Here is a 15,269-nt window from a genome sequence, read left to right on the forward strand (position 1 = left end):
TGTCTTCTCTCTGCAGAAAGACCCCAGTAAGGGCAGGCACCACCCTTGGTGGCATTTGGTGCTAACAAGGTCAGAAGGAAAGAAGTAAAGAAAGAAAGAAAGAAAGAAAGAAAGAAAGAAAGAAAGAAAGAAAGGAGGGAGGGAGAGAGGGAAAGGAAGGAAGGAAGGAAGGAAGGAAGGAAGGAAGGAAGGAAGGAAGAGAGGCTACTTGAAGAAATAGGCATGTCTGCCCTCTGCAGAAAGACCCCAGTAAGGGCAGGCACCACCCTTGGTGGCATTTGGTGCTACCAAGGTCCTGCTGCCATCCTTGGACTTGCTGTGCGAGGTTTCCGGAGTCCAGGTGGCCCTGAAAGCTGCCGTCGGCCACAGGATCGGGCTCCCGAGGTCAGGCCCTCCCCAGACCCCCTGCAAACATGAAGGTGAGACCAAGGGTGGGAGGGAGCGTATTTACTTCTGGTACAAAGGCTTTCTATTATCAACAAGTTGCCACTATTATTTACAAGTTTTATAAAACATAAATTAAAAATGACGGGCCCGTTTGGCGCCAAAAGTGGCGTGTCCAAACAAATCAGTAGAAAAATAAATGTTCAAGCTATGTGGTTTTAAAATAAACATCACTTGGAACCGGGGAGGGGGGTGGGGGAGCCTGCACCAGTCAGGGTTGGAATGCAAACATCATCTCAGCAAAGATGCAGGGGTGGGGGTGGGGGTGGCGGCTGAGGGGCAGCCCTGAGCCCAGAGCCCGCTGGAAGGGGCGCCCCGGGGGCCACCAGTACCCCAGCAGACACACACACAGAAAAGGGGTCACGAGTCATGTTCGCCGGCTGCAGAAGCGCTGGGCCTCTGCGCTGCGCGGGCCACCCCCCCAGGGGGGGCTGCGGTAGGAGCTGGGGGCCACCCCGGCGCTCAGCTGGTAGCGTCGGAGCTTGGTCCCGCTGTGGAGAGGAAGCCACTTGTGGGATAGAAAACTCCTTATTGCTAATGAAGAACAGGGCCCCGGCGGGGGTCACCAAGGCCCACGAAACAGTGATGTGGGCAGCGGGGAAAGGCTGGGGGGTTCCGGGGTCTGGGTCGCGGTGGGCACATGCGTGTTCCCACCTGCCACCGACCCTTGGGGTCACTCGGCCAGCCCCGCCAGTTGGGCCAGCCCTGCCCCCAGCCTGGCACAGTGTCCGCGATGGGTCTCTCGTCGCTGCCCACAGAGCCGGGCCGCAGAGAGGCATGGGGGGATGGGCGAGCGGCTGAGCAGCGGACGGCCCCCGCCCCGCCTGGCCGGACATGCACGCGCCTTCCAGGACCCCAGCGCGGTGGGCGGGAGCGAAGGGTGGGAAGGAGTCCTGGGAAGCAGATGGGTGGTCGGGTGGCCCCCACAGCCGTTGGTCAGGCTTTGCTCACTGGTCCTGGAGTTTGGCCCTTTTCGCTTTCAGGGACAGGTGCTGCGAGAGAAGAGAGAACATGGTGACGGGGTGAGCAGATCGGCAGGTTTCCACACAGTTCCTCCACTGGCGAGAGCTGACATCGGGCCCCACCCCAAACCCCTTCCGAAGCGAGCCTGCAGGGAGGGGTCTGGGGGAAAAAGGTCAAGTGACAGACACGCTTACAGGGAGGGGTGGGGGGAGGTCAAAGGTCAAGTGACTGACAGGCCTGCAGGGAGGGGTCTGGGGGGGGAAGGTCAAGCAACCGACACTTGGTACTGGCCCCTAAGGACTCAGCCCACAGGACAGCACCAAGGCCAGAAGGGCTCAGGGGATGGGCTCGGGGAGCGTCCACAGGCAACAAGTCCCTGCTCGTCCCCTCACGTGACCTGGGCTCCTCAGGGTCAGGCCTGCACTGTCCATACCTGCCCATCTCCTCGTGTGACCCCAGGCTCTTTGGGGTCAGGCCTGCACTGTCCCTGCGTGTGCCCTCGCATGACCCCGGCAACCGAGGCCCGCCACCCCCAGTCCTGGCTGGGAAGAGGGAGATGATGTCACGGTGCCAGAGGGACCATTTTTGGTGTCCTCTCAGGGAAGAATGCTGAGTATCAACACAGCTGAGCCGGAGAGGGAGTGCGGCCATGGAAAGTTCCACAGGGACCGGAACGGAGGCAGGAGGGGCCCAAGGCCCCGGGACCCTCCCACTCTTCGGGCAAGCTGACGGCAGCCCTGGGGAGGAGCACAGGACCCTCGCCTCCCCGGCGGGGGGGGGGGGGCAGAGTGAAGCTGAGCGTGCCAGCCGAGCCCTCGGACCCTGTTCTTGGCTCCTGCACCTCGGAGCCTGGCCGAAGAAACTGTCGCTTGGGGCTGAGGAAGGGAAATGACAGTTTCGGCGCTGTTCTGAGTCCGAAGCGTCCAGGACCCCATGTCAGTCCCTGCCCTCAACGGCGCCCGACAACCACGCCAACCTCTCCCCTTCTCACGTGCCTCTTCCAGAAGGTTCTCTTGGTTTCTGAGCGTGACCCCCCCTGCACTCAGTTCACCCTGACTGGGCTGAGTGGGGAAGGGGAAGAAGGCGCTCTAGGATGCTGCCAGTGGGACACACACGCCCACGGTCCCAGGTGGACGGTGGCGGGCATGGCGTGCGGGCAGACGGAACCTGGCAGCCAGGAGGACGAGGAAGCCCAAGTCCAGGGTCACCGTGAACCACGGGGCCAACACTGCCAGCCCAGCTCTGGGCCTGCAGAGCCCCGGCTGCAGGATGAAGGTGCAGGGGATGGGCTTCGCTCAGGGCAAGTGAGTGGCACAAAACCCTGGAGGCCACTGATCCCAAGCCCAGGGCCAGCAGAGAGAGATGCAGTCCAGGCGAGCTGGGTGCCAGGACTCCAGGCCTGAGCATGGAGAAGAGCTGAAGAGACCACTGCCGTGCCCGGACAGAAGAGTCGGAAAGAGAGGGAGAGGCAGAGAGCGGGAAGAGAGGGGGAGAGAGAGAGACAGACAGACAGACAGAGAGATAGAGACATAAAGACACAGAGAGAGACAAAGAGAGAGAGAGGAGAGAGGGGGAGAGAGAGAAGGAGAGAGAGAAGGAGAGAGAGAGGGGGAGAAAGAGACACAGAGAGGGAGAGAGACAGGAGAGAGGAGAGAGGGAGAGAGAAGGGAGAGAGAAGGAGGAAGAGAGAGAAACAGGGAGAGAGAGGGAGAGAAAGGGAGGAAGAGAGGGAGGAAGAGAGCGCACAGCACCCAGGGCTGCAGAGACAGCTGGGACGTGCAGGGCAGAGTTTGGGTTCTTGTGAATGTTTCTGTTTTTGTTTGTTTTGCAATAAGCAGGGCAGTTTTCATAAACATGAACAAGAGGAAACTGCCTCTGCTCACTCCCCGGGCCCCTCCCGCAGGCCTGCAAGGAGAGCTGCTTTGCAGGAAAGCGGGTATTAGGGCGCCAGCACCTGCCGGGCTGCATGAGGGGAGCGCGTAGGTGCCTTCCTCCTGCGCCGGCCACAGAGCAGAAGTGCTGGGGGGCCAGTCTGCAAGAGCAGGGGGGTTGGAGGGCCAACCACGCACTCTGTGTTGGCTCTGTGTCAGGGGGACTCAGTCCTCAGTGCTCTGTGCTCACCAGGAACACGTACTGCGGGCAGAGCACCACGTCAGTCCATGGGTGGCACGTGGTGAAAACGCCAACTGCCAATGAACAACACAGCGCCCTCACACGGGGGGGTGGGGGTGCGCGATGGTCTGCCCCCCGATGCACACTGGACGGGGGCAAAGCTAGGGTGTTCAATTGGAGGATACACGTGTACTGCAGGGAACATGGAGGAGCAGGAAACAGACCACTTAGGGGCCAGACCGCGTTCGCTCCTACCGTTCCCTGCTGGTAGAAGTGTGGCGCCAGCTCCAACAGCCACGCCGACTCGATGGCGGTCACGTCCCTCATGTAGTACTTGGAGGTCTGTATGACTTCGTTGTAGATGACCCTGCAGGGGAAAGAAGCCTGAGCTACGCTCCTGTCGGTGCAGGAGTCTCTCCCCAGGGACTCCGCCGAGGGCTAACGGGCTCATGAAAAAACACTCACCGTCACCAATGATCAGGGAGAGGGGGACTTTTTGAAAAGACAAAATACACGCCCTATCTTTTCTAAATTATCAAACTGAATAGACATACATGTAATCTACCAAAATGCCACGCAGGGAGCCGGAGAAAAAACTCAAAAGGCTGCAGCAGGCACACGGCACGGAGGAGAGTAATCCTGATCCTGGCACTTCCCAGTCCTCCCAGAGCTGCAGGAGAAACCCCCCCACCCCCACCCCGCGAGCACTGAGCTAAGAGTAGTTCCTGGTTACTGCCAGGAATGGAACAAAAAAGAAACAAAACCAAAAAGGCGTCTGTGTGTCCCCTCAACTCAGCCGCACCCCACCTTGGTAAGCAGTGCCGGAGTCTTGTCAGAGTCCTCCCTCCCACACTTGGGGGTCCCCGTCTGGAGCAAGGCCACCCCCCACAAGGTCAGCCCCTTCCGTCAAAGCCCTTGTCCCCCAAGGCGCTCAGTGCTCTATGTGTCAGCCCGGCCGGCAACAGGCAGCTGGGGGGGCAGCCGAGCGTTTGCTGCATGGCGGCCAAGGCGAGGGTGAGCAGAGAACTGAGGGGCAGGGGGCTAACGTGACTGAGGGTGCTGAGTGACTCGGTGTCACACAGGTGAGGACGGGAACGAGGGGGCTTACCAGCGAGGGGGCTTCTCGGCGTAGAGGACGGAGGCCGGGTGGATGTGGAGCTCGTGGTCGTCACGGATGGTCCTTGGGGAACAGAGGGACGACGTCACTGACCCCCGTGCATGGGGACCACATGCCCCCCCCAGCCCCCTTGGAGACCAAGATCGACCCCTGTGGCCGCACAACATGGCTCTCCCGCAGGCACGGTCCCCCTGAGATGTTTCCCGAGGTACAGAAATGACACGCGTTACTGCCTCAGACCAAGAGGAACAGTCAAGAGAAAGGCTCTCGGGGCGGGAATGGTGAGCACGGGGCGGGGGGAAGCAGGGTGGCGGGGGAGGGGGGCTCGCTCTCGGACGACCCCCCTATTTCTCTAAGAGAGCATTTCCGACCTCCACTCAGCTGGGGCATCAGCTCGATCACCTGCCCCGAGGCCTGCAGCCCCCCACACCCACCCCGGGGCTATCCGACCACGGGGAGGCGCCGTCCAGATGAGTGTTTTGTGGGCATGTTTGGTGGACACCTGGGCCCTGGCAGAGAGGCAATCTAGGCCCTCCTAACATGCATGTGGACACATGGGCACTGGCTGCAATGGTGAGGACACCGATGAGATGATGTTTGACGGCCAGACTCCCTCAGGAAGGTTCTCGAGGAGATCAGGGGTCACTACACAGAAACACCACGGGGCGCTCACTAGGGGAGACCACAGGCCTCCGGGGCTGCCTCAGACATGGGCAGCAATCTGCGGGAAGGGGGGAGCGCCATGGGGGAGCCACAGAATCATGCTGTGACAGGTGACGGAGCCCGGCGGGAGCCACACTAGGACACACTAGGGGTAGCTGTAAATGCTTCTTAGGATCAGTCAGCCGCAGCGGTACTGGGTAGGAGACCCCTCGACCCGAGGGCCGAAAAGTTTAAAAGCTCCGCACAATTCTGGACTTGTTAATGAGGCCATGATCAGACTAGGACAAGGACCATCAGGGACAGGCCAGGAACGCTTCTGAGGAGGGAGAATGCGAGACAAGAGATCGCAGACACAGGAAATCCAAAGAGCTGGGAAGAAAGTCCCTGGCTGCTCCCTCGCCAAGGGCGGACACGTACGATCTCTCTACTTCAAAGATCCCAGGGAAACCGCAAGGCCGGAGTGAGCTGAGACAGAACGAAGGCTCACGTAGCTATCCAAAGAACTGGAAGGCTTCCATGAGGAGAGAGGAAGGCCCAGCCATGTTTGGCTTTTCTTTTCCTTTATTACAAGGGTTAGTGGCAGAGGGTTTCGCTGGGCTGGCCGTGGTTTCTATGCCTAGGAAACAGCCCAAGGAAACCAGTGGCCACTGTGGGCCAAGGGGCGAGTCAGAACCTGAGGGAAAGACGACAAGATCCAAAGAGACCACACGTGGCCCCCAGGTATCCGTGAGCGGTATGACTCTGGTCCTGCAGATCGGGGGGCTCAAAGACTCACGCAGGGGTGCGAGTCACTTCCCTTGTACCATCACCTTCTGATCCTAGAAGCTCGAATGCCCTCGGTCTCCAGGCCTGCCACTGTCACCCCTTTTTTTTTTGGCTTTTTGGGTCACACACAGCAAAGCACAGGGGTTACTCCTGGCTCTGCACTCAGGAATTACTCCTGCGTGCTCAGGGGACCATAAGGGATGCCGGGAATTGAACCCAGGTCAGCCGCATGCAAGGCAAACACCCTACCCGCTGTGCTATCGTTCCAGTCCGTCACCCCATTCTGTAGCACGTGGATGTGCTATATAATTGAGGCACGTGTCCATGAAAGTATCTTGCTTACATCCATAGACTAACCACCTCAAGCAATTTTCAGAAGAAAGCATGAAGAGTAACAGTTTCATTTCATTTCCTGGCAATCCCAGCACATCAACTTTCTCTAGAGTTCAGGCCCATTTCTTTCTTTTCTTTGGGGGGGAGGGGCGAGTTACACCTGGTGATGCACAGGGGTTACTCCTGGCTCTGCACTCAGGAATTACCCCTGGCGGTATTCAGGGGACCATATGGGAAGCTGGGAATCAAACCCGGGTTGGCTGCGTGCAAGGCAAATGCCCTACCTGCTGTGCTACTGCTCCAGCCCCCAGACCCATTAAGATTTCTGACAGCATCAAGTTACCTGTAAGCTCCTGTAGAATGAAACCTCGCCGCGTTGGCAAAGAATCCCGCCACGATGCACCTCAGGACAGGATCCGGGTCACCTGCACGGGGCCATAAGCAGAAAGAGGACCAGTCTCCTCTTGACCTGGGCTGTGTCAATACACACAGGACCCAGGCAGCTGTGAGCCCTCATGCCCTGGGCCCCTGCTCACTGGCACCATCCAATGGTGGTCACCCCCTCACCCCCAGGCCCCAGTAGCTCCTCCTCTGCCTCTGATGGAAACACTCTGGGCTATTCCACTACTACCCTGGGACTCCTTCGTCCTTGCTAAGACCCAGATGACCAGACAGATGCTGGGTACTGCCTGGACCCTAAGATCTGTGCCAGTCTGGGCAGGGATGTCAGGAGAGCATCCTGTGGGAATTCCGGTGCCTCTTGAAGACGTTAAGCGGGGACGCAGCACCCCAAAATGATTTCTGTGGTAAGAAGCTGCAGCGCGTGAGGCTTTGACATCTGCAACCATTCCATTCTGATTGGTGCTTCGAATGCTATCATAAACATTTTCCAGAATCAACAGCCTCCCAGATACAGATTTCTACCATAGAGTGTTGAAATTAATGCACGAAATTATTTCATTAATTCAAGACTCACTTTTTAAAAATACTGAAAACTCACTGAAGGGGCCGGAGCGGGAGTATAGTGGGGTCAGGCACTTGCCTTACAGGCAGCTGACCCGGGTCCAATCCACAGCTTCCCTCTGGTTCCCCCGAGGGCCGCCAGGATGATCCCTGAGTACAGAGCCAGGAATAAGCCCTGAGCATTGCCAGGTGTGGCCCCCCACAAACCAAAATTAAACAAAATAAAGAAACTTTACAATTAAAACTAGCAATCTTTTCTCTTTGTTGGTGGTGCATGAAACAATGGTGTCTTTCAAATGACTACATTATGAAGACCCAAAGACATAGAATATGTGAATAAGGGCCAAAAGAGTATAAAAGTTAAGGCCGCCAACTATATATGTGAGAATGTCAGTTATGTTGCATTCTTGGGTTTTGGTTGTTGTTGTTTGGGGGCGGTAGTGATCTGTGCCCGGGGATCACTCCCAGTGGTGTTTGGGGGACCCTATGTGGAACCGCGGTTGGCCAGGCACAAACAGGACAGCGCTTAAATCCCTGCACGCTCTCTCTAGCCCCACCACTGCTTTCTTAGCAGCAATGTGTTGGCCAAAAGGAATCTCATCTCTTATTGCACATTTGTTTGATTACCACCTAATTTCTTTTTGGGCGAATTTTCTAGCCTACTCTTTTGCCCGTGTATCTACTTGGAAACTAGTGCATTTTCTTAAAGCATTACTTGAACTCATTCCGTAGTACAGCTTTTTAAGTTGTTCTCTCATGCTGCTAAAAATATTTTCACTATTTGCTATTTTTTTTTAATCACCTAGCTTTAAATCTGTCTGTATTTCATTGCACCTCCATGGTTTTCTCCCTCCTATTCCCGGGCACAAATAGATGAATCACAAACCTGCGCTCCTAACCACAATCAGATGCCAGGTCCAACCCCTTCTCTCCAAGTGCCCGCTGGGAATCTCCATGCGGAACAGAACGTGTATCTGATGGACACACTTTCCCTTCCGCAGGGGTGAAAACTGGTGTGTGGGGAGGAGAAGCGCAAGCTACTGCAACAGCTGTGATGCTCCAAAATCCAGCCCTGCCTGGCAGAATCTTATTTCTTAGTGCTACACTTCTCTCATCGGAGGGATCCACACTTTTCTTCTGCGTGAGGAGATGTGAAAACCGGGGAGAAGCAGGACAGATGCAGAAGGAAAAGCATTATGGCTGCAAGGTCACCGCTGTCCCATCAGCATCCCTGGGAAGTTTCCTGTTTCCGTCAGTGACGGCGTGGGTTTGAGCTACCATGAACATACGCAGCCCTGAGCTCTCACAGGAGCTCCATTCCGAGCACTTGTCTCCAGCCCTCCCAGCTCACTCGCCCCGTCTGCCATGTCCACTGGACTTGGCCACCCTTTGCGGCCTGCTGGGCACCTCGGGGCCAGACCCGCCGCCTCTCAGCCTCCCGCAGTCCCTCCCTCCACATCGGCATTGTGCTTGGGCCCCACGGTCAAGAAGTCTACTCCTTTAACCTCCAAGAGAACATCACCCTCTGATTAGTCTAAAACTAAAGCCACTCCCATCACCCGCGCACCAGGAGTGAGACTCCGTCTTCATCTGCCTCTGATCGCTTGTTGTGCGTGAGAAGGCAAACTAAGACCCTGGCATGAAGCTGCCCGAGTCCCAGCTCTGACCGTACCACACTGGCATTGGGTGACTTGCAGCAAGTTACCCTGTGCCTCTGAGCTGCCATCTTGTGTATGAAACGGACAGAACAGCCGCGTCAACCTGGAGCATGAAGCGAAGCCACACGTGGTGACACTTGGGGCACGGGCTGGCCTGCCAGATACTCGGAGTCGAGCCAAGGCGCAGCGGCACTGGGCACAGGACAGGACTCAAAGGACAACAGCGGAATCCAGGACTGGCGTCACCTGCCCTGGAGGATGTGAGCCCGTGGACCCTACAGCTGCAAAGGCTGGTCCCCCAATGCCTCCCGAGCAGGAGCCGGGTGAGAGGCAGCGCGAGAAGCGCAGGCACGAGTCCCCGTATGTTTTCAGGCCCTGGACATCAGCGCTGCCGGCAAGAGCCCAGGACTGATGCAGACTCATCCCTTCCGCCTGTCAGGCTGGCCACGGAGAGCTAACACAGCCCTGCTTCGCCAACAGCTGGCTCCAAAACTACGTGTGATTCATACATGAACAGCAACCACCTGAAGCGACTGTCTCTGCCAAATCCTACATGGGCAATGTGTGACACCAGGTGCAAGGCAGATGTCAACCGTGCCTAAGTGTTGCCAGGGGCTGTCCGCTATTTTTAAGGTATTTTGATAAAGGAAGAACAGCCCTTGGAAAGAAAAGCGATGTCCATGTGTGTGTGTGTGTGTGTGTGTGTGTGTGTGGGCGCGCGCGCACACACGCGCAGAGGGGAGGGGGGGAGCGGGCAACACGGCTCCTTCCCCAGGCAGCTTTCACCCGGGCAGGTGACGCCGAGGGGGCAACTGGCAGAGCCAAGCGAAGACTCACCTTCGCTGGAGTTCCTGGGCACTTGGAACTTGATGAGAAGCTTCTTCAGTTGTTCCCGCACGGTTGCAGCTCTCACAAGACCCTTGTAATTCAAGAAATGCTCCTGGCACCACTGCGAGCTCTTGTTGTGCTACGGGAGACCCAGGCAGGGGGAGGCTGAGGCAGCTGCTCCCCTCCACTGCCCTCCTCCTGGGGCCCTGTGCACCCCCCAGCAGCACCCCTCGCCAGCCCCCGCTGCGCCCCACTCATACCCTGCACAAACAGCGTCACCCGTGATGGAGCCCTTTCTATTTATTTATATATTTATTTATTTTTGCCTTTTGGGTCACACCCAGCGATGCTCAGGGGTCACTCCTGGCTCTGCACTCAGGAATTATTCCTGGAGGTGCTTGGGGGACCATATGGGATGCCAGGGATCAAATCCAGGTTGGCCGTATGCAAGGCAAACGCCCTACTCGCTGTGCTATCGCCCCGGCCCCCAGAGCCCTTCCTAGACCCGAGCAACCACAAGAGGTGATGTCAAAAAGAAATACTTCCCGGGCTTCTACATCAGCCAACCTTGGCCCTTTTCCCGAGAGCTCGCGTGAGCTGATCACTGTTCTTGGTGGGGAGATGCGGGGTGATGTGGTGGCCACATGCGGTGATGCTCAGGGGCTACTCCTGGCTCTGCACTTAGGGATCACTCCCATAGGGGGACCCTATGGGATGCCTGGGGTCAAACCCGTGTTGGCCATGTGTAAGAAAAATGCCCTATATATAAGCGTCCTATCTTTTTGGCCCCTTGATTGTTTTCTTTTTTTTTTTTTATTCCCAACACATGATTTATTTTCTAGCAATAATGTTTCATTCCCCCCACTCCCCTGCGTTCCCTTCCCCCACCCCTGAACCCCCCATGGTGTCAGGGATTGAACCCTGAGACTGAACATGATCATTATGCCTTGGATTCAGTTATTACTATAAGGATAACCTCTGAAATCATATTCTAAGGGTAGGGAGCAAAGCATGTTAGATAAGAAAATGTAAAACACAGGAGATTTTGGATTTTGCATAAAAAAGAACTGAATAGTGTCATACAGATCCAAGCCCACATTCTACTGGCAGAGCAAAGTCCAGATTAGGGTACACTGTTTGTAAAATGAATTTTCATTTACTTAACCCATAATTAGTCATCTCAACAACAGGTCAGGTTTTTTTCGAAAACATCTCCCCCAGATCTCTGATCAGAGATGGGTATTTCTCTTCTTCTGCAAAAGTATTCAGGAAGTGAAGCAAGACGTCAAGACCCGTCATTGTTTCCACCATCCCTCACACTCTTTCAGCCGTTATCAGTGACAACTTTCTGCTGTGCTATTGCCCTCAACTGGTAGACCTTTGAGAACCACAAAAGTGAGTATTTCCTAAGGCCAAGGACGAGCGGTGAGTGCAGTGGCCAGGGCAGCAGTGGCCGTGAGCCCTGAGCTCTCCCGCTCACCTCGGCAGCCCCCGCCCAGACTCACCCTCCGCAGGACAGGAGACAGAACAGAACTCCCACCCAGAGGCCAACAAGCACAGGAGGCCAGGAGAGCAGAGAGAGTGGGCTGGAAAGGGGGAGTCCTCCATCCGGGGAGCCCCCAGCCACAGGTCAGGGGCAGCAGGACACCAACCCAGGGTGGTGCCAGGATCCTCCCGGTGGGCCAGCAGGAAGGTCACAATCTAACAGGAGAAGGCGCAGGCCTCCCGGCCATCCCGCCAGGAAGTGACCTCCGGAAACTCCCCTGCCAATACCCCCTTGCATGGGCAGTGCGGGTGGGCTGTGCTTACTTTGATGAAGGCTTCGTACACGTTGAGCATGGTGAGATGATCCCCCTCCTCCACCGCGAACCGTCGGTGCACGCGCATCTGGGGAGGGGACAGGACCCTTAGACGGGAAGAAAGGTGCCGGCGCAGGGAGCAGCACCACCTCGGGAGTCAGGACCGGCCAGCGCCCGTGCCAGCTCCAACTCCTGCCAGACCTCGGCAGAGTAGCCTCGTCCACCTCAATTTCCTCACCTCGCTAGCCAGACTGCTGAGGGAGCAGGATAATCCAGTGGCATTAGAGAAATGCCAGCATTCTGGTCTCTCTCCTCTCACCAGCCTCCTACCCGAGCACTCCCGTCTGCCCGCCCTGGGAGGAAGCACCAGGAGAACCCTATCTGTTCAGACTCCCCCCAGCTCCATTTCTGTAAGAACCTGTGCAGGGCCATCTGTTCCCAGGAACTCAGGGAGCAGCACACACAACACACTGACAGGTCTGCAAACCAACTTGCTAGCTTCAGACTTCCGTCATTGCATTAAATGTCGCTTAACTATCCCGGTCTTCCTCCCTCCCAGGGCCCCTCTCCCTTTCCTGCCTTTCCGATACTGGCCGAGAACCTACTACAGGCCAGGGCCCACCCTGCAAATGTGGGATCTGACAGTGGGGCGGGGGGAGGGGGGAGAAAAGCAACACACACAACCAAACAACTGCATGCACAGAAATGAGCGGCACCTAGTTGCAAGGGAAGAGGACAGCAGGGGCAGGCACGAGAGTGCGAACGCTCAACTCCTGGAAATGAGCCTGGTCTGTCCGAAGGGAGACTTGGCAGAAGCTGGCAGATAAGCAGACGAGCCAGCAAACAAGGGTGGAGGGACCACCTCAGCTCAGGGCACAGGGCACTGGGCAGGCCAGCAGCATCCTGTCGCTCCACAGCCACTGCCGCTTCTGACTTGCCCACCGGAACATACAGAGGTTCAGCTGCCCTGTGCCAAGCCACACACTTCCCTGTGTGATGCTCCCCAATGTCCCACCTTCCCATGTGGTGCTCCCCAATGCCGCACCTTCCTGTGAGGTGCTCCCCAATGCCACCCCTCCCCATGTGATGCTCCCCAGTGCTGCAGCTTCCAGATGGTGCTCCCCAATGCCATGCCTTCACTGTATGATGCTCCCCAATACCACATCTTCCCCTGGGTGGTGCTCCCCAATGCCCTGCCTTCCCCGGGGAGTGCTCCCCAATGCCACGTCTTCCCATGTGATGCTCTCCAAAGCCTTGCCTTCCCCTGTGCGGTGCTCCCCAATGCTGTACCATCCCCTCGGTCTTCCCAGCATTTGCTCTCAGCTGTTCCTGATGCTGGGCCACCTTCGGGTCTCGGCACCGACTCTACTAACTCCAGCAGGGCCCTGGGCCTGCAAGCCAGTCCCATATGTCACCAATGTGCCCAGAGCACCTGAAGGATGATCTCCGGCACTGGAGACTGGGCCGGGTGAGGGCTGAGATGGCGGCTCTGCACCACTTGCCCAACTCCTGCTGTGCAACCTGGAAGGAGCTACGGAGCCCTCTGGTGCCTCTCCCTCCTCCCCCTCTAACAGAAAGAGCTGAGATGACACACTGAGCATGTGGGCATCTGCTGGCTCAGTTCTGTCATCGGCCATTCCCAGGGGCCTGAACAAGGAAAGCCAAAGACCTCCAGGATGCGGGACTTACTGCCTGAGTCTTCTGGTTGGAGGGGATCACAAAGACATTCTGGATCTGCATCATGGCAGCGATGCTCAAGATTTCCTGTGAGCAGCCGAAAGTTCCTAGGAAACAAAAAGCGCCTGTGAGCTGCAAAGACGTGGCCCGTGAGTCAGCGTCTCAGTGAGGGTGATGCTCTGGGTCCACTTCACCCTGCGGAGAGGGATGTCGGCTGCGTGGTCCAGACCAGGGGAGACCAGGGCAGACTCCAGTGCTCTGTTCTACGCTGGACACACTATCGGCTTCACACCTGCTCTGACCTGTATGTGGGTGCTCACCTGGCGAAGCCGCAGCCTTGCAAGCCCAGCCTGGAGCAGCACTCTGGGTCTGGGACCGGCATCTCCCTCCACTCTGGGGGCAGTGGACAGAGAACACAAATGGAGCCGCTGACCAGTAAGCTCCTGAAGCTGCCCGCAAGCCCCACCCTGTGTCCTGTTCCTCAATGACAGGCAACGGTTTTCACAGGCGTTCCAAACTACAATGGCAGCTAATTTTCATCATATTTTGTAAAATATTACTTTGTAGACTGCCAGTTCATATAAAATTTAGATAAAAGCATTAAAAATAATGATAATGGGGGCCAGAGCGATAATACTGCTGGTAGGGATTTGCCTTGCACGCAGCCAACCTGGGTTTGATCCCCGGCGTCCCATATGGTCCCCCAAGCACCACGCTAGTAATTCCTGAGTGCAGAGCTAGGAGTAACCCCTGAGCATTGCTGGGTGTGACCCAAAAAACAAAATAATAATAATAATAATAAAAGAAATACAACACTTCCTTTACAAGGATGGGACCCACACACACCATTTTCTAGATGATTTTACCTTCCAAGTATACTTTTCTCTTAGTCCCAATCCTCACAAAAATCCATGGAGAAAGTGGAGGTGAGAGAGACAGTTCAGGGATTAAGGCACTTGTCTAACATATCCCAGTTCAATCCCCAGCACTGCATATGGTCCCCTGAGCACCACTGAGAGTGACCCCTGAGCACCACCAGGGACGGCTCCAATTCCCTTCTCTCTCCTGACCAAAAAACAAAACAAAAAACCCCTCAAAGTATCAGAGAAGCTGAAACCCTTGTGTATTGGTGGTGACACTACAGAACTGAACAATCACTATGGAAAACCGGTAAGGAGAACCCCTCCAAAAGTTCACCTTAAAATGATCCTATGGGCTGGTGTGATAGTACAGCAGATAGGATGTTTGCCTTGCACATGGCTGACCTGGCTTTGATTCCCAGCATCCCAGACGGTCTCCCAACACCTCCAGGAGTAATTCCTGAGAGCAGAACCAGGAGTAACTCCTGAGCATCGCTGGGTGTGACCCAAAATGCAAAATAAATAAATAAATATTTTAAAAAATGATCCTACAATTCTGCCCTGTGTGTATATCCAACAGAAGCGAGAGCAAGGACCTGAGCGGACACTTGTACACCAACAGTTCAGTCACACTGTTCACAAGAGCCAAAGGACAGGCGGCTGGAGCCCTGGGCTGCTGGGAGGAAGGCCTGACCAGGCTACAGTGTGGATGACCCACACCTGGTGAAGTTAAGCAGTCGCAGAAGGAAATCGATTACGTGGATCTTCCTGGAGGCCCCCAAGAAGAGCCAAAGTCAGAGACAAAAAGCAGACAGGTGGCTGGAGGGACACGGGGAGAGATGAGGGAATCTGTGCCGTATGGGGACAGAGCGTCGGCTTGAAGAAAAGGCGGCGGGGAGGGGGGAGGGTGGCAGTAGTGGTTGAACAGTGATGTGAATGCACACTTAGTGTCACAGAACTGTATACTTAAGAATGGTCACATTAGTAATATGTATGTAAAATCATATCCACCTCTCCCCCCCCCCCAAAAAAAAAAAAACACATTCCCTGTGGGAAAAAAATCAATCAGAAGTCAGTACTGGACTCA

General features: G+C 56.1%; 1 protein-coding gene across 1 annotated transcript in view; it reads right to left on the minus strand.

The window, feature by feature from the left end:
* Window positions 1–829: 829 nt before the first annotated feature.
* DHX35 (DEAH-box helicase 35) overlaps window positions 830–15,269 on the minus strand; it is a 73,423-nt gene continuing 58,983 nt past the window's right edge. The window contains exons 16-22 of the mRNA XM_056121601.1: window positions 13,335–13,429; window positions 11,656–11,733; window positions 9,856–9,985; window positions 6,741–6,822; window positions 4,628–4,699; window positions 3,775–3,886; window positions 830–1,436 (exon numbers count right to left, since the gene is read on the minus strand). Coding sequence (XP_055977576.1) covers window positions 1,392–1,436; window positions 3,775–3,886; window positions 4,628–4,699; window positions 6,741–6,822; window positions 9,856–9,985; window positions 11,656–11,733; window positions 13,335–13,429 — 614 coding nt within the window. The 3' untranslated portion in view covers window positions 830–1,391. The remainder of the gene's footprint in view (window positions 1,437–3,774; window positions 3,887–4,627; window positions 4,700–6,740; window positions 6,823–9,855; window positions 9,986–11,655; window positions 11,734–13,334; window positions 13,430–15,269) is intronic.

This window comes from Sorex fumeus, unplaced genomic scaffold, assembly GCF_029834395.1.
Source record: "Sorex fumeus unplaced genomic scaffold, SorFum_2.1 ptg000044l, whole genome shotgun sequence".
NCBI lineage: Eukaryota > Metazoa > Chordata > Mammalia > Eulipotyphla > Soricidae > Sorex > Sorex fumeus.